Source organism: Apus apus, chromosome 12 (assembly GCF_020740795.1).
Source record: "Apus apus isolate bApuApu2 chromosome 12, bApuApu2.pri.cur, whole genome shotgun sequence".
Lineage (NCBI taxonomy): Eukaryota > Metazoa > Chordata > Aves > Apodiformes > Apodidae > Apus > Apus apus.
Genome location: NC_067293.1, coordinates 50209 through 70705, shown reverse-complemented (window position 1 = coordinate 70705; position 20497 = coordinate 50209). Strand labels below are relative to the sequence as shown.

Below are 20497 nucleotides of genomic sequence, written 5' to 3'. Positions count from 1 at the left end.
ACTGTCGGAACAGGACAGGGGCGAGCATTGTAAGCTGGAAGGGGGCAGATTTAGATCAGACCTGAGGCAGAAATTCTTGGCTGTGCGGTCGCCATACTCTGGCCCGGGTTGCCCAGGGAAGCTGTGGCGGACCCATCCTTGGAAGTGTTGAAGGGCCAGGTGGGATGGGGCTTGGAGCAACCTGAGCTGGTGGGAGGTGTCCTTGCCTGTGCGCGGGCACCTGTGGATGCGCGAGCGCAGGTGTGCGAGCGGGGGCACGTGCCCGCGCTCCCACAGGTGCGCGCTCCCGCACGCGAGCGCCGGCGCCCTCCAGCGGTCAGTGCTGCCCTGGCAGCACCAGCAGCAGCACCAGCAGCAGCACCAGCAGCAGCACCAGCAGCAGCACCAGCAGCACCAGCAGCAGCACCAGCAGCAGCACCAGCAGCACCAGCAGCAGCACCAGCAGCCGCCCCGCGCCGAGCGCCCCCCGGTACCGACAGCCCCTCCTCGGTGCCTGCCCAAATGTCCCAATGGCGACGCTGCAACTGCGAGTGTCAGGTAAGTGGCTAAAGCCGTCTGTTTGTGTTGTGCCCTCGCCATATGCCCCTGGGGAGGGGTGCAGGCTTTGTTCCTTGCCCAGACCCAGCCTGGTGGCACTGGGTGCAGACGACTCCCTGCCCACAGCTGCACCGTAGGTGCCTGCAGTGCCAGGGAGGGCATTTGGGCCCCAAGAGCTTGCTAGAGCTTGGCTCCCCACAGCTGGAATATCCCCCCGACAGAGGGCATCCACCAGCCCCAGCACCACTGGCTGAGGACACAGGGACAAACCACACGAGACACAACTCGGACAGTTATGCAGCTGCTGCTGCTTCTTTAGTGTGAGAGAAGCACAACAGCACGTGGCAAGGCACAGGTAGGGGCAGGCTCCCCCAGCTCAGTGAGGGCTGGCAGCCCCCTCCGGAGAGCAACATGTCCCCAGCCCCCAGTGGGTGCTGTCTTTGGTCCTAGCAGTGTCCCCGGGCAGGCACGGGGGGGGTGGCTGAGACAGAGAGTATGCAGGGGACCCTGCTCCTGCCAGGCACTGTCCCAGGGTAGGCCCAGGCAGATGTGGGGTTTAGTGTTCAATGGGCTGGGGGGGGGTGCATGAGGGGAGAGGGCTGCCTGGCCATGGCTCCATGCCAAAAAGGGGCTGGGGCCCACCCTTCCTTCCCAAAACTCTTCCCCCCTCAGCCCCAAGCTGCTGCCAGTTGCATGAAACTTCTGTGCAAAATCAGCATCGAGGCACCCACCCATCCCGTGGGGACAGATGGACAGTGCTGCGTCATGGGGTGACCCAGGGTGAGGACTAAGTGCTACTTGGGGCTGCTGCGGCACAGAGGAGGGGGACAGGTACCCCGTCTCCTCCTTAGTGATTTTTTTTTTCCTCTCTTAATCTCTTTCAGTGCCAGGCAGAGGCTGGAAGTGAGCCAGGTGGTCCCTGTGCCCACAGTGGTGGCAGGGAGCACCTGCAGCCCCAGTCTATTGCTCCCAGCACTCCATCCCCTGGCAGGCACCATCCTGGGAACATCTACCACAGTGTCTCCCAGGAGATGGGTGCACAGCATCCACCAGCACCCACCTCAGCCCCCTACAATGCCTGGGAGGGGTGGGGAATGGGTTAAGGACCTGCTGGCCAGGGCCATTGTTTCAGACACAATAGAGAGGAAGAGGATGCTGGAGCCGAAATTCCTCCTCCAGCTCCCACCGGACAGATGGACTGAGCTCGACAAACAGACATAATGGAGGGCGAGAACGGTTTAACCCTTCCAGGCGCTGCATGGGAATGACCCAGGGCAGCCAGGGGGTTGTTTAAGGCACATGGTGCAGCATCAGCTGCAGGACAGGAACCGGTGTCCAGGACAAGGTGGAAGGACTTCTGTGGACGCAGAAGGACCCAGAGTGGGGGTGGCAGGAACCATCCATCTGGTCCTGCTGGGCCACAGGGTGCTGGGTGGCTCTAAAGCCCAGGGCAGCTCTGTGGCACAACCTCCCCTGCCAGCTCCTGGACTGGCACCTGCTCAATAAACCGGAAAAATAAATAAAAGGCAGGGGCAGGACAGACAGACACAGGGAGAACACCCAAGGGGCCAGATCCACTTTGGCAGCACACTGGGGCCTGGGCCATAGTCCTGGGAGGAAGCTGGGCAGGGGCCTAGCAGCCCTTGGGGGCCTGGCCGAGGCTCTCACGCAGGCAGCGGAGCTGCTCCTGGCCCAGCTTGATCTTCTCCTCCAGCTCCCGCTGCTCGGCGATGAGGGCTGACTTCATCTTGACAAAGTGCTGGTAGTCCTGGAGGTGCTCGGCGGGCAGGTACCGTGCCACCATTGCGCCCACCGCCTCCTCCCGCCGCCCCACGTGCTCCTTCAGCTCCTTGGCGTCCTCCAGCTGCGCCACCAGCAGTCGCTGCTTCTCCCGCAGGGCCACCTGTGGAAGAGTGGTATTGGCAGGTGGTCCCATGTCCCACAGGTTCCCCTGTGCCCCGGGACCCACCTTGTCCTCAGCAGGGGAATGTGGCCCCAGGCTGCCCAGGGCAGTCTCCACCCGGGCCAGGCGTCCCGAGAGGGAGAGCAGGAGGTTGACCACCTTGTCCAGGTCGCCCACAAAGAGGCGGTATTTGTCGAACTCCCCCGGGGTGCAGAGGGCTTGCAGGCGGGCAGCCACATCCTCGCCCAGCGCCCCGTTGGCGCTGATGTCCTCCTGTAGCCCCCGCTGCGCCTCCTGCAGCACTGCCAGCTTGCGGCTCAGGCTCTCGATCAGTTGCAGCTGCCAGAGGGAAGGGATCAGAGGCAACCGGGCCACCCCTGATCGGGACTGGGGTCTGGCACACGGGTGCAGGTGTGCCATGCTGCCCTGGCCCCCACATGCCACAGGCGTCTGGTAATGCCCCCAGTTCCCATGAGATGTCCTTGCAGACATCTGGCAATGCCTCCCATTCCTGTGAGCACCTGGTGATGCTCTCAGCGCCCACAAGCACCCAGTGATGTCCCTTGGTCCCTGTGAGCACCCAGCAATGTCTCAGTCTCCGCGTGCATCCCCTGGTCCCCATCAGCATTTCTTAACAATCCCAGGCCCAGCAAGCATGCAACAATGCCCCTGCTCCTCACAGGCATCTAGCAATGTCCCCAGTCCCCACAAGCACCCAGCAATGTTTCTGGTCCCCATGAGCATCCTGGCAATGCCCCTAGTTCCCACAAGCAACTAATGATGTTCCAGCCCGTGTGAACATCTGGCAAAGCCCCTGGTCCCCACAAGCACCTGGTGATGGCAGTGGGGAACCCCAAGGGCATCATCCCCAGCAGTGCCTGCTTTACCTTCTTCTCCACCAGCTCACGGTCCATATCCTCCTCGTCGTCCTCCGAACTCCCCTCCACCACCTCCGGCAGCTCCTTCACCTTGCTGAGCGGCTCAGCTTTGCCTGCTGCCACACCGTAATACGCTGGGTAGGAGGTGGAGCTGGCAGTGCTGGCAGAGGGTGGTGAGATGGGCTCAAAGCCCTGCCTGTAAGGACAGGGGCTCAGTGCTGGGGGCAGCAGGGCACAGCCTGTCCCTGGCATGGTGCCCGGTGCCGCACCAACCCTACCTGTCCTGTGCCAGGGCCTCCAGGCGCCAGTCCTGCTGGAATTGCTCCCGCCAGGCCTGCCGCTCCCCCACCACCACCAGCTCCCCCATCACTGCGGTGGTGGTGCTGAGGGGGGCCGAGGGAGCCAGGATGCCGGCCAGGGAGCGGTCCCTGCCCACCATATCCCACAGCAGCTCCTCCGAGTCCACGCGGCGGGGCTGGGACCGGCCCCCTGGGCAGCTCGCCTCCTCTGCTGCTCCGGGGCTGGGCTTGGGCACCTCCAGAGTGGCAGGACTGGGGGCACCACGCAGGGGCAGGGAGCGCTCACCTAACCTGCGAGGGCCAACCCAGCCACGCTCCTGGTTCTGGCCAAGCCTTTGGGGCTGCTCCTCCATCTCCCAGGGGTGCTTTGCCTTCAGCCGCTCTTCTCCGGCCCCTGTCACCCTGCTGATACCCGCCCAGGGCACCCATGTCAGCTCCCCTGCCCTCCCGTGGGGGACAGGAACACACAAAGCCATGCCCACCCCAGGGAAAGAGGTCAGGGACACATCCCTCCTCGAGAAGAACCCACAGCCCACCCCTAGGGGAGGATTAGGATGCTCTGATGCACGGTTCAAGGGGCAATGTGGCCCCAGAAGCCACCCCATGCCGAGGCTGCGCCCATAGCTCTGCTCCCACACCCACACGCGGCAGCACTTGCCTGAAAACCTCAGCGCTGCCAGCATCAAGCTCAGGCGTCCTGCAGAGAGATCTGGGGGGCTCAGGTCGGGGCCAGGCACTTGGCGGAGCTGGGGGGCGAGCAGCATGCCCCCGAGACCAGCCCCCCTGCTCCCCGGGGAGGCTCTGCGACCGCTCACGCACGGCCTCAGCGATGCTGCGGGTCAGCACCGGCGCAGCAGTGAAGGCAGAGCCGTGCCCAGAACTGTCTGGCAGGCGCTGGGACATCCGGCGCTGTCTGTACTTCTCCCAGTTGGGGGGAGGAGGGCGGGGGGGTGGAGGGCCCTTCTTTTTGGGGACATCAGGAGGGTCCAGCTTGGCACGGAGAAGGTCCCTCTGGTCACGGGCCCGGGGGCTGCCTGGCTCCAGGTTGAGGTGGCTCTCCGAAAAGGCTCTGCCCCGCAGTGGGCGGTGCAGGGGATCGGGGAGGCTCTCAGGGGAGCAGGCCAGGCGGTCGCCATCCCACGACAGGTCATGTGTGGATGTGGCCCGGTAGCAGGGTGGCCACTCTGGCTTGGCACTCTCAAAGCAGGGGCGGAAAGGGCCAAGCCTCGAGAAGCCCAGTTGGTAGCGGGAGAGCTCACTGGGGAGAGAAGGGGGTACCCATCACCCCCAGACACCCATCACCCCCCAGCAGCTCATGCCCACTCCTGCTGGCAGGGGACACCTGGGCTCTCCCAGCACCCCTGCACTGGGCACAGCCCCCATGGACGCCTCCAGCCCCCTGGGGATGGGTCAGAATCTCCTTGCATCCCTAGGCCCTGCTTGTCCAAGGCGGCATGCACCCCTGCTTGGCAGGGCACAGCACGGCTGTGGCTAGTGCATTAAGATAAAAGCTTTGTACATCAGCCAAAATCACAGCAGTTCCCTCACCTCACTAGCCCGGGACCCAGTTGAGTGGCATGCACACCCCCGAATTCCGGTACCCATTGTGGGCTCACCTGATGGACTGGCTGGCTTTCCTGGTTATTGCTGGTGGTTCCCACTCATCCAGAGGAAATTCCTGCATGGGGGAAAGAAAGGGAGCATGATAGCAGAGCCAGCATCCCCCTCCCCAGCACCCCCTAAATGGTGCCCATCCAGGCACAGTAGGTACGCAGGGGCCCTGATGGGCACCATACCCCCCATCCAGCCCAGGGTCATGTTCCAGGGGTGCAGGCTGGTGCCAGTACTACTCCCTGGCACAGTCTGGGGGGGCTCACTCACCGGGGCGAAAGCTCTCCGGGGGGGCCAGGCGTCACTCTCCTCCCGCCCAGGGTGGGGGGCTGGGCAGCAGCAGTCAGGGCAGCGTGCCCAGGGCTGGGGGTGGCAGCGGCAGGCGTGGGCACGGGGCAGCAACGGGGGGCACACATCCCCCCCGCAGTAGCGGCAGGGCTCAGGGTGCAGGGCTCCCCCACAGGGGTAGGAGAAGCCCCGCAGGTACTCCAGCTCCCCTGGCCTCCCTAGAGGCTTGTAGCAAGGGGGCTGCTCCCGGCAGCATTCAGTGTAGGGGCTGGCAGAGCCAGGGCGGCCGGGTGAGGGGGAGCCATAGGGCTGGTCCACAGAGCGGCGCCGGGCGTCCTGGCGCTCGGGGCCGTGGGGCTGGAAGGCACCAGGATCAGCTGTCAGAGGCTTGCCATGCCGGGGTGGTGCTGGCCGGCTGCTCTCCTCGAAGAACCGGCGGCGGTCGGCGAAGGGCAGGAGGACGGCCTCGTCACTGCCCTGTGATGGGGAGCTGGGGGCCACTGGCTCCTGGCTGTAGCCCTCCAGCTCGCTGGGGCTGGGCGAGTGCTGCCGCTGCAGCTTCCGCTCTGGGGACCAGCGCCAGCGGCCCCGGCCCATTGGCACTTGCCGCTCAGGGGATGGGGGCCCTTTGGGGACAGGCAGTGGGTCAGGGGGGGGGATGTCCTGGTCCCCTGAGTGGCTGGGGCTCCTGCTGTCCTCGCTCAGCGCAGGGCTGAGGCGCTCGGCTGGGGCATGGGGCCCCTCTGCCAGCATGCTGCCCTCAGGGGGCTCGTCTGCCTCCTCCACCGGCTCCTCGCCTGGCAGTGGGGCACCCGGGCCCCGGCTCTTCTGCAGCTGGGCCTTGCGCCTCTGGATCTCATTGCGAAGGCTGGTGGCAAAGCGGTCGCTGCGGCGGCGCATCTGAGCTGAGCGGTGGGGAGGACCCCCCGCCCGACGGCCCCCTGCCCGGCTCTCCTCCACTGGCCCCTCAGTGCTGTGTGCTGGGCTGGCCCCCCCGCCCATCCTGCCCACAGGCTCGCTGAGGCTCAGGGCAGCATTGGCAGGGTGGCAGGCGGCGGCATGGCTCTGGGCAGAGTGAGGGGTCCTGGGCAGCTCCAACGGCCCCTGGTCGGCTGCCCTCGGGATGCAGTGGGGAAAGGGTCCATCGGTGCCCATCAGAGGCTGGTGAGGCTCGCCCACTGCCAGTGCCCACCTGGAGGGAGCGGAGCTGGGAGGCCAGCAACTGCTCAGGAGCGCTGTGCCGGTGCAGCACATGGCCCTTGAGGGGGGACACCAGCAGGTTGTCACCCACTGCCGTGGCATCTGGCACTCGGTGCACACCACCATCTGGGTACAGCCGGTCACCAGGCTCTGTGCTCTCTCCCAGGAGTGGCTTGGCCGGACTCCGGTCTGAGGGGGAGCTCAGCATGTAATACTGGTCAGCAGAGAGATGGTCCTTTGTGGGGTATGGCCCTGGCGTCCTCCCACCCGCTGCCTCTGTCTCCCCGTCCCGCTGGCAGAGGAAGGTGTCAGAGATCCACCGGCCCTTGGCATGCAGCACGTCTGCAGACACCAATGCCCGGCGTCTTTCCCCTCCACTGGCTGGGGAGGCCCGTAGGCTGTCCCTCCTAACTGGGGGCTGGGGGGGCATGGGTGCCCGCCAGGCCTCGGGGTGCCGGCTGGCAGGCAGCTCAGGCCCCGTGGTCAGGTAGCGCCCGTCCAGGGGCTTGCAAGGACCTTGGAGGCCGGAGTCGGTGGAGGCAGCCTCCTCAGGGCGGAGAGAGAGGGCACAGTCAGAGGCGATGGAGCTGGCGGAGAAGGAGCTGTAGGCCGAGTCCCGCTTGCTGTGGTACATGCCCTGGTCAACGGGTGAGGGGTCCCCTTCATAGTAGGCCTGGCCAGGCTGGTCCAGGCTCTCCATGCTCCCGATGGAGCTGCTCCGGTCGGTGCTGCAGTGCCGGGACAGTGGGTTCCACTGCAGGGACAGCTCACTGCCGCCCGGCCCCACACCGGCATTAGGGACACTGGCCGCCCTTCGCCCAGCTCCCCACCAGGCCCTTCAATGGGCAGGAGATCTCGGGGAACCAACACCCCCACCACATACATCCCTTGCCAGGACCAGGGGGCACAGCCCCAACCTGCCCCTCACCCCCGGCTTTGAAGCAGCACCAAGTCTGCCGCAGTGCTGATGGGGGAGCAGGCGCGGGGACACAGGGCGTGCACGGCGCCGGCCGCTCGGGACATGCCTAGTCTGGCGGGGGGGGCACCGGGACTCAGCAGCTCCCGCCAGCTCCGGCAGAGCCACCGCCCCTTCCTGCCGGGAGCAGCGAGTAAACAGGCAGGGGAAAGGGCGGCAGGACGCGGGGGATGCCCAGCAGCATGGGGCCAGCGAGCACCCATCCTGCTCCCCCTGCCCCTACCCAAGTGGGTGCCCCATCCCCCCCCTCCCCCTGCACAGTCCCACGGATGCCCCAGGGGTGGGCTGGGGGTCTCACCTGGCATCACACCCTGAGGGCCAGGAGAGGCTGAAGGTGTCGGCAGGGCAGTGCATGGCAGGGGCTTCGGGGCGGCTTTCGGCGAGCTTGGCCACGTGCCAGGAATGGGGCCGGAGGACGGGCACACTCCTCCTGCCAAGAGCAACAGCAGGAGAGGACAAGAATGGGGAGGAAGCCAGGCCGAGGAACCGGGGCTGAAGTCACTTCCTACGGGGCTTCCTGTCCCCCTCAGGCCAGCGCCTGCCTGAGGGGAATAGCGGCAAGGAGGGTCCAGCCCCGCCAGCACCCAGCGCCGGGCAGGGGATCCCATGGTTTCCCCCCCCAGTGAGGTCTCCCCTGCCTGCAGCGTCCCTGCTGCCAGCATCAACATGGGACCAAGGACCTGGCCACAGTACAGCCCACGGGCAATGCCCCAGCAGGGCAAGGGTCCCAGCTGGGACTGGACCAACTCCATAGGCATGCCAAGGAACCCTGGGGCCGCCTCTGTGTCCCCACTGCAAGCTTGACCTTCCCTCCTTGCTCCTTGGTCCCTCAGCATCTGCAGCAAGCACCAGCCGCATTGCATCCCCAGGAAGGGGCCCTGTGCCAGGCCTCGTCCCACCCTATCCTAGGCGGCTGTGGGAGTCTCCAGACCCCCCAGCACAAATAGGCAGCAATGCCCAGTGCCACCGCACAGACATGAGGGCAGATGCCACCCCCTGTACCCTCCAAGTGCCCAGTGCTGCCCCAACATCCACCATGTGGGCAGGGAGGTGGCAGGGACTGAGCTGCAGGGTCAGCACAGGGGTCCCTCCCCCCCAGTGACCCCAGACTCACCATGGATGATGCTGAGCCCCAGCAGCCCTGCCCCATGGGCAGTGCCCTGTGCCACCCCAGCCCTGGGTGCTGCCGAAGCTGGAGCCCAGTCGGGATGCAGCCAGGGAGTGGATGTGGGTTGAGGGGACGGGAACTGCAGGGCCTGGCCCTGCCTCTCCTTCCTTTCCCAGGCAGGCAGCAGGCAGGCAGGAAGGGAGAGGAGCGGCCAGGCTCGAGGATACCGCCCAGCAAGGGGGTGGTTAGCCTGTTGCACTGCCCTGGCCCCACAGGCGGCACATGGGGCTGGGAGACCCCCACCCATCATGGGCTGCTGGCAGCCGTGGTGGGGCTGCCCCCACTCAGCACGGGGCATCATCAGGCTCCCAGCAGTCACCTAGGCAGATGAAGCCCCCCAGCCTGGGCATCATCACCCCCTGCCCCCCCACCCACAGCACTGCCAACCTGCGGACGATCATCTTCAGGGTGCGGTAGGAACCCTTGATGAGGATCAGGGCCTCCTGGCGGGACCCATACAGCGGCGTCCCACTGATGTTCACCAGCTCATCGCCTGGCTGCAGCCGGCGAGACAGCGCAGCCTTGCCCCCATCCTCCACCTGGGTGACAGACAGGGGCGTCAGGGGGAACAGGGCCCCCTAGAACACCCTGAGAGGTGAGCCACTGCTGCCTGGCACCGGGGGAGAAAGAGGCTTTGGAAAAGGGGTGCCTTCACCCCAGGCACCACAGAGGGATCTGCAGCACAGGGCTCCCCCCCGTCCTGGTCACATGGATTTCTGAGCAAGGAAAGGGCATAGAGAAGGGGGGGAGAAGAAAAATGTCCCGTCCCAGCAGATTCCCCCGCAGGCGCGGGCAGCACAAGGGCCCTTTGTACGGTGCACATGCCAGCCCCCTGCCACTGCTCCCAGCCCCACATCGGCCCTGCCCAGGCACCCATGGTTATTTTGATGCCTGAAGGATCCTATCTCACCGTGTGCATGGCCCTGGCACACACTTAACCCTGTCCCAGCACCCACAGCCACAATGACGCTGGCACCCTGTACCGCCGCAGCTTGGAGGACACAGGGCCACGGTGCTGCCAGCACAGAGGACACCCATCCTGTCCCCTCTGGCCTAGCAAGTAGATGCAGCATGGGCAGCCCTGCCCCAGCTGGGCACTGCCCATTACAGGGCTGCCAGGGATTGCCATGCCAAGACCCCTGACACCACAGGGCTGGGCAAGTGAACCCAGCTGCTGGGCTGGATGGTGGCAGTGGTATGGGGCATGGAGGCACGTGCCCTCATGCCTGGCACGGATGTGAAGCCTGACCTGGCCAGACCCCACAGCCTCCCACAGGGTGACAGGTAGAGCTTCACCTTCACTCCTGTCCTCTTCCCACTCACATGCCCACCCCGTCCTGCCTGCCATGGCCACGGGGCTGAGTCAGTCAGTGGTGATGGGTGTTGTCCTTGTCCCCGCACTGCAGGACACTGCCTGGGCTGCACCCACATCTGGGCCACTATGTGTGCCAGGAGGGAGGACATGGCTCAGCCCTGGCATTGCTCACCAGGAGCTAAATCTGGCACAAACAGTCGCTTGTTCTGCCTTCGCCACCAGTGAACTCAGCGCTGGCAGCCAAACCCTGCTGCCTGCTGCCCTGCCAGGCCAGGCCAGCCCCGGGCACCTCCCCAACACCATCTCTGGTGTTCATTCTGGGCCCTAATGGTGGGCACCAGCTGGCTCACAGGACTATCTGCCTGCCCCAGGACAGACTTGTCTTAGAAGGAGTCACAGTTATGCCCTAGCTGTGCCCACCCTGCCCTGAGCAGACCTCCCCCCTTGCCTCTAACATGCCATGGGGGAGCTGTGCCAGGGTGGAACTCTGCAGCCCTATGGAGCCCATGCCAGCTCCACAATGGGACTCAGCCACAGCAAGGGATCTTGCCTGCCGCGGGCTGGAGACAAACTGTCTCACCGAGTGCCGAGACCCCCTTCCCTTTCCCCTTTCCGGCCCGGGGCCCGGGGCCCCCCGGCGCCACAGGCGGGGGCCACCCCCTCCCCGCACGGGCCAGCACGCACACACCACGGCCGGCCGCGGCGGAGCGGGCGCCCCGAGGGACCCTCCCCTGAATGCATAGAGCGCTGGAACAAGCCCCCTTTGTCTGCAGAGCACACGCGGCGGCGGCGGTCCGGCCGGGGAAGCGCGGGGGCCGGCACCCCCGGGCCCGCAAGGACCCACCCACCACTCTCAGCAGCGGTGGGAAACGTTGTGTAACTCCTACCCCCTCCTCTCGCAGCCAGCTGACCCACCGGGAGCCAAGCCCTGAGGCCCGGCAGCGAGTCCGGGGGCGGGCAGCGGCCCCCCCGCCCGCCGGCGGAGCCAGCCCCGAGCGCAGGGCAGGGACCGGAGCCACTTTTCCAGCTCCCCCAGCCAGACCACGCTGCCCGCGTCCCGGCGCAGGGCGTGGAGGGCCCCGGGGGTAGCCAGCCCGGCTTGGGGCAGGGAGGCAGCCCCGGGGCCGCGGCACAGCCCGGCCCGCCGGCACTCTGGCCTCCGCAGGACGGTGGCAGCGGGCGGGCAGGCAGCCAAACCGCCCGGTGACAGGGCTCGGCCGGGCTCCGCGGGGGACGGGGTGCTGGGGCACCCCCGGCTGCTGCCCGGCTCCCGTCGGGTTTCCCAGCAGGGCGATGCCGCGGCGGGAACCGGTGACCCCTGGGCGGCGGCCGCGGGACCCCACCCTGGCTCTCCCCGCTCCCGTCTGCGGCCGGGCCCCGCGCCCCCGCTTGTCACCGCGCCCCTGTCCCGGGCACGGCCCTGCCCGAGCGTTTCGGGGGTGACGGGACGGGACAGGACTCGGCTCGTGGCCCCCAACCGTGGCCCCCAACGTCCCGGCAGCGTCCGATCCCGGTGATCTCGCGGGCGCGGCACCCACGAGTGGGGGGACTGCTTCTCCTCCCCTCCTGCTGCGCCCTGCGGGACGGGACCGGAGGAGACACGGGGGGGACGTGGGGGCCGCCCCCGTCGCCAGTCCAACGGATGTGCCGGAGGAATTTCTTCCTGCCGCCGGGCCTGGGCTGTCCCCCCGCCCCCACGGCCCCCGCTCTCCACCGCAGCTCGGGATGGCGGGTCGCGGGTGACCGCCACGACCCTGCCCCGGGACACTCGACCCCGCACCCCCCCGCGCCCCGCCGCGGCCTTAGGGCCCTGGCGGGAGATCACGCGGGACCGCGCCCGGCGGCGCCCACCTTGGACACGATGAGGGGCTCGCCGTGCTCCAGCCCGCCGCGCAGCGTGAAGCCCCAGGGCGCGCCCCCCTGCAGCTGCACATGCACGTACTGGGGGGCGCCGGGCCGGCCCTCGGCCCGCTCCATGGCCGCTACTGCCCCATCCCGGCCCGGCCCGGCCCGGCCCCGCACGACGGAGGAAATGACACCCCCGCCCGCCCGCACTGAGCGGCGGGGAGCCGAGGGCGGGGCGGGGCTGGGCCGGCACTGGGGCTGCTCACCGCGCCAATGGGGCGCGGGGGGACGGCGACGAGCGGCCCGGCCCGGCCCGGCTTGGCACAGTTCGGCGTGGCTCAGCACGGCTTGGCACAGCGCAGCATGGCACAACTCGGCTCATGGTATGGCTCATCACGCAATGGCACAGCACAGCACTGTGCTTCTTAGCTCAGCTTGGCACAGCCCAGCCTTTGTGTGGTTCAATTCAGTCTGGCTCAGCACACAGTGGCATGACATGGAGGGCAGACCCAGTTCAGTTCAGCATGGCACAGCATGGCACAGCACAGCTCAGCCTGGCAAAATTTGGCTCAGTGCAGCATAGGACGGCAAGGGGACCAGCATGGTCCAGTGCAGCTCAGCTGGGTTGGCATGTTCTAGCTTGAATCAGCTCAGCATGGCATGACACAGGGATGGCATGGTTCCATTTGGTCCAGCATGACACCACCATGGGCCAGGCTTGATTTGGCTCTACTTGGCCTGGCCCAGTTTACCTCAGTGCAGTTCAGCTCAAGTTGACATGGACAAGCAGGGTTGGCATGGTTTGGCTTGGCACAGCATGGCCTGGCCTTGCTTAGCTTTGTCTGTTTCAGTTCAGCACAGGACAACCTAATTTGGACCAACACTGCATGGTGCTGCCAGGGACCAGCACCACGAGTGCCAGGTCAGCACAGCTCAGCCTGGCACGGCATGGCTTGGCCTGGCACAGCTCAGCCCAGCGCAGTGGCAGTGTGGCAGTGCTCACAGGGGTGCGAGGGGGACCTGCTTGGGTGGCAGGGCGGGTAATCAGCACCCACTGCAGGTCCCCAGGGCAGAGGGCTCCTCGCAGCAAACCCGCCCTGGCAGTCACGCTGGCGCCCCGTGCCCCCCTGCCTGGGGCCAGCACGCGCTGCCGGCTCCTGCCTGGCCTGCCTGTTCCAGCCCCCACCCTGTTCTGCCAGGCACCCCGGGGTGTACATGGCAGTGTGGCCGTGCTTCATCTCCGCCTTTTCCCCCCAGGTCAAGGAGGGGCTGCTGTGCCCCTTTGGGGAAACTGAGGCAGGGGAAGGAGGTGGCGGGCAGCAGCTGGGAGCAGTGGGAATGGATTGCTGCTGGTTCCTCGGGAAGCCCGGGCTCCTGCTCCTCCCCTTCCCACCCGGGGCCCTGGCTCTTACTCATCTCCTTCCCAGACAGTGCAGCTGATCCAGAGAGCTCTGCCCTGCCAGCAGTGCCTGCGGCTCCAGCTGCCTGCCGGCCGGGCAGGTGGGCTTGGTGTGCTGGGCTGGTGAGCCGCCCCCGGGGCTGCTCAGTGTGGTGCAGGAAGGGATCCTCAAGTTTTTCTTGGCAGCCTTGGTCCACCTGTGCCTACCTTGAGCCCTGCCCAGCCTGGCTGCAGGCATGCCAGGACAGGAGCCTTGTCCATGTGCCAGGGGGTCCCATGCCACGGGGATGGAGCGATCCCCAGGCTGTTTGTGGCACTGTAGCCCACCCAGCAGTGATGCATGGCCCCTCTCACACAGCCTTGATATGTTCACTTCTGGCCTGACTCTTGCTCTTCCCTGACAGCTGCTGCTCCTGCTGTGCCCCCACTCATGGCTGACTTCTGCCATCTCCGAACTTTTCCCAGCCTCCACTCGGCTCAGCTGCCCCCGTGCCCTTTCCCAAATCAGTAACCAGGGCTGCCTGGCCAGGCGTGAGGGTTCTGTGCCCTGGCTCATCACGTGGCCCCACACCCCATTAAGCACTGCATCCCCACCCCTTGGCACCCCCCACATGGCCTCCCAGCCCTTACCACTGTACCCTGCTGGCACCGGGGCATGTGGGTAGCACCCAGGACAAGGCAGACACCAAAATAACCCTGCTCCCCCATATCCCTGTGTCTGCACTGGTGGTTCCCAACCAGAGTGTCCATCTCCACCCTCTGTCCCTCCATCCCGGCAGTGCCCTGGAGGGCCTGGGCACAGTGTTGAGCACTCTGTGAAGACATGGGCTGTGGCTGCCTGCACCTGCAGAGCCACACAGCAGCACAGGGTCTGGGGGCAATGTCCCCTGTAGGGGCAATGCCTCAAATGACTTGTGCTGGAAGGAGAATGGGCACTGGCCACGTGCTGGAAAGACCCTGGAAAGACCATGGTGCTGGGACAGCCAAGCCCAGCAAAGCTCTGTGGATGGCGATGCCTGCAGCATGGGCACCACCAGCTGACCCGGCCACACTCGGTGCCACCGGGCTCTGGGTCATTCTGCCCACTTGTGTGCCTCTATGCCACGGTCCCTGGGCTCAGTGCCCATGTCTCAGTGGGGGAACATGAGGCAGTGGACAGCCTGGCTGTGCCGCAGGGCCAGGCTCTAAGCAGACCCCCTGCTCTGTGCGTACTCTGACCAGTGTGCACCAGTTTGTAGCAGTGGGTATGAAGGTGCCAAGCCCGCTGCAGGAGAGTCGGCACAGGGCAGGAGGGAGCTGGAGGGGCTCTCACAGCAGCAGAGCACTCCGCCAGGCTCCAGTCCCCCTCCCCTGGCACTCAGGGAGCTCCTGGCCCTTTAACCCGTGACTGGGGCCGTGCCTTTAAAATGGGAGGCGGGGGCGGGACCCCTTAGCCAGCAGGAGGAGGCGGACCAGGAACAGGTGGGCTGAGCGAGCTGGTTCCCCGCCACCCCACCCCACTTCACTCCCCTACCCTGGCACTTTACAGTCCCTGTAGCCAGGCTCCTGTCCGGCTGGCTTTGCCCCGGTCTGCATTTTAGCCTGGAAATTGCACCCCTTTTTTGCAAACGGAGCCCCTCACATTTTTTTCCTGTGCCAAGTTGAAGCAGCTGGCATGGCTGTCCTAGCTTCATAGCGGCTGGCAGCGCCTTGGGATCTCCTTTTATTGGTGCCTACGACCAGCTCTGCCTCTCCAGGGAGAAGCATGACTGCAGGCATCCCCTAATCCTGCTGCCGGCCAGCTGCACCTTGCCTAGCTCACACACCCCTGCTGCACGTACCATGGCTTTGCTCCATCCCTTCATCAGCCTTCTCCTCCTCGCTGCGCCACTTTGCGGGGCTGCAAACCAGTCGCCGTTGCCCCCCGGCTCCCTGCCAGTCTCCCCCCCGCTGCCCCTCCTACAGGCCCTGCAAGTGCGGGCACCGGGCAGCCGGGGCTGGCGAGCGGGGCCGGTGGGCGGGCAGCCCCTGCGCTACATGCTGAACCTGTACCGGCGTGCGGCCGATCGCGAAGGGCGGCCCCGCCGCGGCCGCAGCCTGGCCACCAACACTGTCCGCCTGGTCCGGGCCAGCTCCCACGGCGGTCAGCCCTGGGCAGGTAAGGAGCAGCAGGGTACCGAGGGCAGTGCAGGGGCTTGGCGGAGCCGGTGGTGTGGGCTTGAGCCCTGGGGGTCTCTGCCTGCCTTCTTCCCCCTCTTTCCAGTGTTGTAGTCAGAGCTGGCACATCCTGCAGGGCTGTGCTTGGCCATAGGATCCCCTTTAATAGGGGACGCAGGCTTTCCCTGCCTCTAGGGGTGAGGTGGGCAAGGGCATTTCTGGCCCCATGTACCACTCTTCCCATCCTGCCTGATGCTGTGCCAGGCCAGTGCTGTTGATGCAGAGGATGGAAATAATTCCACTTGCTCTTTGCCCTTCACACTGCCAGTGAGCTGAGGCACACAGCTGCTGTTTGCCAAGGCTCCTGCCCTGCGCTGGGGCATGTGGCTGTTCTCTGCTTCGGGGGTGGTGGTGCCATGGGGTCCACTGTGCTGTGAGGCTGTGGCAGCACCCGGGGAGAAGGCTGTGCTGGCATGGTGCCTGCTGTGCTGTACAGGGAGCACTGACCGCTGCTTCCCCACAGGTCGCTGGTACTTGCAGCCCCTCACCTACCACCTGGAGGGCCAGCCAGAGGCCGAGCACCTCCTCCGAGCCACTGTGGTCTACCTGCCCAGCCTGCCGCTGGCCCACGGTCGTCTCCTCTGTGCCCTGGAGCTGGCAGCCTCCAGCGAGGCACCCAGGGTGCTGCTCAGTCCTGCCACCCGCCCTAGCCGTGGCTGGACCGAAGCGGACGTCACCCCTTACCTGGTGCCGGGAAATGGCAGCGTGAGGAGCCTGGCACTGCGGCACATCTGTGTGCGTGCCGGCCGGGCAGGGGACAGCGATGCCACGTTGGCCCCCAGCCACCCTTTCCTCCTCCTCTACCTCAATGACACTCAGGCTGGGCTGGCACCTCCGGCAGCAGAGCCCTTCCGGCATCGGCGTGACACAGGAACGCTGGCCCACGACCTGCCCGGCTACCTGCGGGACCAGGGAGGGGAAAAGAGTGACTGCTCCCTGCGCCCCTTCCCCGTCAGCTTCGCCCAGCTTGGCTGGGACCACTGGATCATCGCTCCCCATCGCTACAACCCGCGCTACTGCAAGGGTGCCTGTCCTCACCTGCTCCGCTACGACTACCACGCGCCCAACCACGCTGTGGTGCAGAGCTTTGTCCATCAGCTGGTGGATGCCAACGTGCCCCGGCCCTCCTGTGTCCCCTACCGCTATAGCCCTATCAGTGTCCTCATGATCGAGCGCAACGGTGGCATCCTCTACAAGGAGTACGAGAACATGATCGCAGAGTCCTGCACCTGCCGGTAATGCCCTCTGCCCTGGCACATCCCCCCTGGGCTCTGCCTGTCCCTGCTGGATTTGGACTTTAGGGTTTGTCTTGCTTTGCCTGGGGCGGGTTCGTTGCCCCTCCCTGCATGGCACTGCTCTGCAGGAAGGTTTTACAATGGCAGTTTTATGTAAATTGTAGGTTTTTAAAGGCAGGAGCCTGTGTTGGGGTAGTTTTCCTGTGGCATCTGTCCTTCCTGCAGCCCCACGGCTGCTGCCTGTTTTTGGGGGGCAGGGGGGCTTGGCCCAATGCTCCCAGAGAAGAGCTGGGTCCCTGCACTAGAGCACAAAGCTCTTAGGAGGTAGCTGGGGGTCTCCTGGTGGAGCCAGGGCAGGGAGGGCAAGCGGTTAAGCTGTCCCTGTGTTTGGCACCAAGCTAGTGCTGTCAGTATCCACCACAAACCTGTCCATGAGACTCCTGAGCTCACATGCACCCCATCCTGTCTAGTCCCAGCTGCAGTGGCATCTCACCTGGCTGGGAATTGGGCTGGGGGAGGCAAGGAAAGCCCCTCTCCTGCATTTCTGTTCTGGGGGGATGTGAAAACAGGAGGGACCTAGGCTGCCAGCTCTGCTCCCAGTACCACGAGCCAGGCAGCTGCTAGCACTGGGCTCCGCCTGCTGCTTTCTCTGTCACTCCTGTCCTTCACCTCCATGGCTTGCTCTCTAGCAGGGCAAGGGCCCTATCCCAGGGGTCAGACCCCTATTGCAGTGTTCCTCTGCTTTCTCGCACCTTTGCTGTCCCTTGGGGCTTGGGCTCTGCTGGGCTCCTGGCCTGTCCCTGTTCCTGGAGAGGTCAGTCCCACACCCAGCACCCCTGCCACTAGCTTTCCTCTATTTATTGCTGACTGAGTAAATAAATAAATTGATGGATTTTGCTAAATACTATCTTGGCTGTTCTTGCTCTGTCCCTGAGATGCAGTGGGTGCCTCTGGGGACAGGCTGGCAGACTTCATCACCATGCAGCCACCCTTGTGATTACACCAGATGGGTGCTGCTCCCTGCTGTGTCTGGTGGGAGCACAGACTTGCCAGGGGGCAGGGGGGACCAGATATGGCTGCAGGCAGCTACCTCAGTGGGACTGGGGACAAGAGATGCCCCACATCTGTCTATATGGGACAGATGTTGGGGGACCATGGGAAGCCAATGAGCTGGGTCTCCCCAGGCTGTCACTGTGGCCATTTGGCTGCCAGCGTTATTTTGGGAAGGTGTCTGCAGGCAAACCTGCCTGTTCCTGGGCACAATGTCCTGTGTTTGCAAAGCTTGGGCAAAGTTCCCTTTTGAGTAGCAAGGCATAGGTGGAAGATGTAATCTTGTCCCCACTGCTTGGTGGCACTGCCACCTTCCAGTTGGGTACTGCTTCTGCATCCTCAGCTCAGGATCTTCTTGCCGGAATCACATCTCCACTTAGACTCCAGCCCCATCTGCTATTGCTGGTCCAAGTTCTGTGGGGATGTTTCAGCCCCTCTTCCCTCCTGTGGGTGTTTGCTCTGGAGCAGAGTGCTGTCAGCCCGTCTTTCCTCTACCCACCAGCTGCAAAGTTTCTCCTCTGTCCTGGCAGAGTGAGGCTCCTCTCCTGTCCCTTGTCCCCAGTTGGCTGTATCCTGGCCATTTCCAGCCTGGAGCAGGGGGGGACATCTGCTTTTTTTGGAAGCTTGTGGACCTGATCCCAGGGGAAGATTTTCCCTTGTCAGTCATTAAGTGTGTGGTGTTGATTCATCCATGCAAGTGAGGATGAAAGGCATGGGAGCTGGGCACACTCCCAGCCCTGGGTACCACTGGGTGCCAGTGCCTGGTGCTGCCCCTGACAAGACCCTGCACCCCAGCCTGCTGTGAGCACCTGTGGGACCTGCTGGGCTCCTGGAGGTCGCTGGGCACTGGGTTTCTGTCCCAGCCCTGTGTCCTTGTTTTGCATTGTGCTGGTGGGTTCTGGTGCCCACTAGGCTGGGCTCCTTCCCAGGGTACCCCCAGGAGTACTGCCAGGCTGCCCCCAGCAGTGTGGTCTCCTGCACTCGTGGCGGGGCAAGTGCTGTCCCGGGGATGAAGGAGCCGCCGTTCAGAGAAAGAGCCGCTGTCCCTGGTGCCGTGCCTGCCCAGCACCGGAGCCGCCAGGGCAGAGCTGGCTGAGGGTGCGGGGCCCCCGGCCCGGACCCCTGGGGCACCTCAAGGGCTGGCTCTTCCTGCAGGCCCAACAGCCATGCAAACCCCTCGGGCACAGGCTGGCACCCGCTGGCACCAGCACCAGGATCCCTAGATTTAGGTACATGCCCCCATCCTGTGCTCTGGCAGGGGTCCTGCCTGTAGGGCTGTTGCCCATACTGGGGACTGCACCGGCCCTCTGCTTTCCCCCAGGACAGACAGCACATTCCTGCACCAGTCCCAGCCCCTTCTCTGCCTCAAACCCCTTGCTGGGGATTTGCTCTGTCTTCACTGGGTCACCATTCACTACCCCTCCTGTTGCCTGTCCCACCCGGGCACGGCCACCTCACATGCACCATCCTCTGGGATGACACTGTGCAAATAGATGATCTGCCCAACATACTCCAGCAGCACTGTGGCAAATCTGAGCCAATAATGGCATGGGGCACTGGATGTGGGTCTCACCCAGCTGTGGAAGACAGCTGCCTCTGGACACCCTGCTGAGGTTGTAGCTGGAGGCCGACAGGGATGCCCAGGCACTGGGTGCCCCATGGATGCCCTGCAGATGTGCTGGCAACCCCTAGCCAGGGTGGAAGGGAGGATGACAAGAGGCTGTCCCACTACCCAGGGCCACTCAAATATTTGTGCAGGGCCACGACCAGGGAGGAGCAATGCCCAGCAGAGGCACCAGACGGCTCGAGTCAGCAGCATCATGGCAGCCTCAGCCCCTGTCTCCCCAGGCACCAGCCAGAATGGCAGGGCCAGCAGGCCTCCCCCTGCTCCCCTAGGCACTGTCACCAGCCTTGCATCGCTCCTCTCCCTCTTCTTGATTCTCCCAAGCTCCCCCCAGGTGCGTCCGGGCATGGGGGGCAGGGACCGGGGTGCAGGGGGCTCAGCACCCCCCTCCCTAACCAGTCTGCCCCTCTGGGTGCTGCAGGAGCCCCGGGAGGTGGGGCCTGATGTGGGTACGTGTACATGTGTACACATGCCGTACACGTACACACATGCTTTCTGTCACCGTGTGTGTATACGTGTACGTGCAGGGTGCGCCACGTGTGCGTGTGCCAGGTACACACGGAGATGCGAGGGTGTGTGTGTGTACACAGGTGTGTACACAAATGTGCACGGGTGTGTGTGCGCACACACGGCTCTGCCTGTGGACAAGTGATGCAGACAGGTGCGTGCCCGTCCCTGCCTCTGTGTGTGCCACACCTGCCCGCGTCCACTTCTGTCTCTGTCCATGCACCCGCGCTGGCGTGTACGTCCGCTCCTCCATCCGTGCGCCCGCACTGGCACACGCGTTTATGTGTCTGTCTGTGCAATCCCACGCCAGTACGTGTGTCCGTGTGTGGTGCCCGCGTCCCCGCGTGCCCGCCGGTACCCGCGCCCCGCTCAGCCCCGTGTCCCTCTGTCTGTGCACCCGCATGCGCGTGTCGGCCCGCAGCGCTGCGCGGCCTCCGCCCGGCAGGGGGCACCGCCCCCCGCCCGC

The 20497-nt window shown here is 65.2% G+C and overlaps 2 protein-coding genes across 2 annotated transcripts; one reads left to right on the top strand and one right to left on the bottom strand.

The window, feature by feature from the left end:
- Window positions 1-825: 825 nt before the first annotated feature.
- Window positions 826-12175, bottom strand: SHROOM4 (shroom family member 4). The gene is given in 11 exon segments (XM_051630422.1): window positions 826-2440; window positions 2507-2779; window positions 3328-3514; window positions 3597-4022; window positions 4276-4875; window positions 5234-5295; window positions 5499-6509; window positions 6511-7444; window positions 7991-8122; window positions 9248-9399; window positions 12027-12175. Coding segments are annotated over 11 exon segments (4173 nt in total). The 5' UTR covers window positions 12153-12175; the 3' UTR covers window positions 826-2170.
- Window positions 12176-15240: 3065 nt separating this feature from the next.
- On the top strand, window positions 15241-17331 carry BMP15 (bone morphogenetic protein 15). Its single transcript, XM_051630565.1, has 2 exons — window positions 15241-15556; window positions 16079-17331. Exons 1-2 carry the CDS (start codon window positions 15241-15243, stop codon window positions 16852-16854), a joined length of 1092 nt encoding a protein of 363 aa, XP_051486525.1. The 3' UTR covers window positions 16855-17331.
- The last annotated feature ends 3166 nt before the right edge of the window (window positions 17332-20497 follow it).

Coding starts and splice junctions, on each gene's coding strand:
- BMP15 (XM_051630565.1), top strand. CDS start 15,241: ATGGCTTTGCTCCATCCCTTCATCAGCCTTCTCCTCCTCGCTGCGCCA. Junction 15,557..16,078: donor CGGCGGTCAGCCCTGGGCAG/GTAAGGAGCAGC, acceptor GCTTCCCCACAG/GTCGCTGGTACTTGCAGCCC.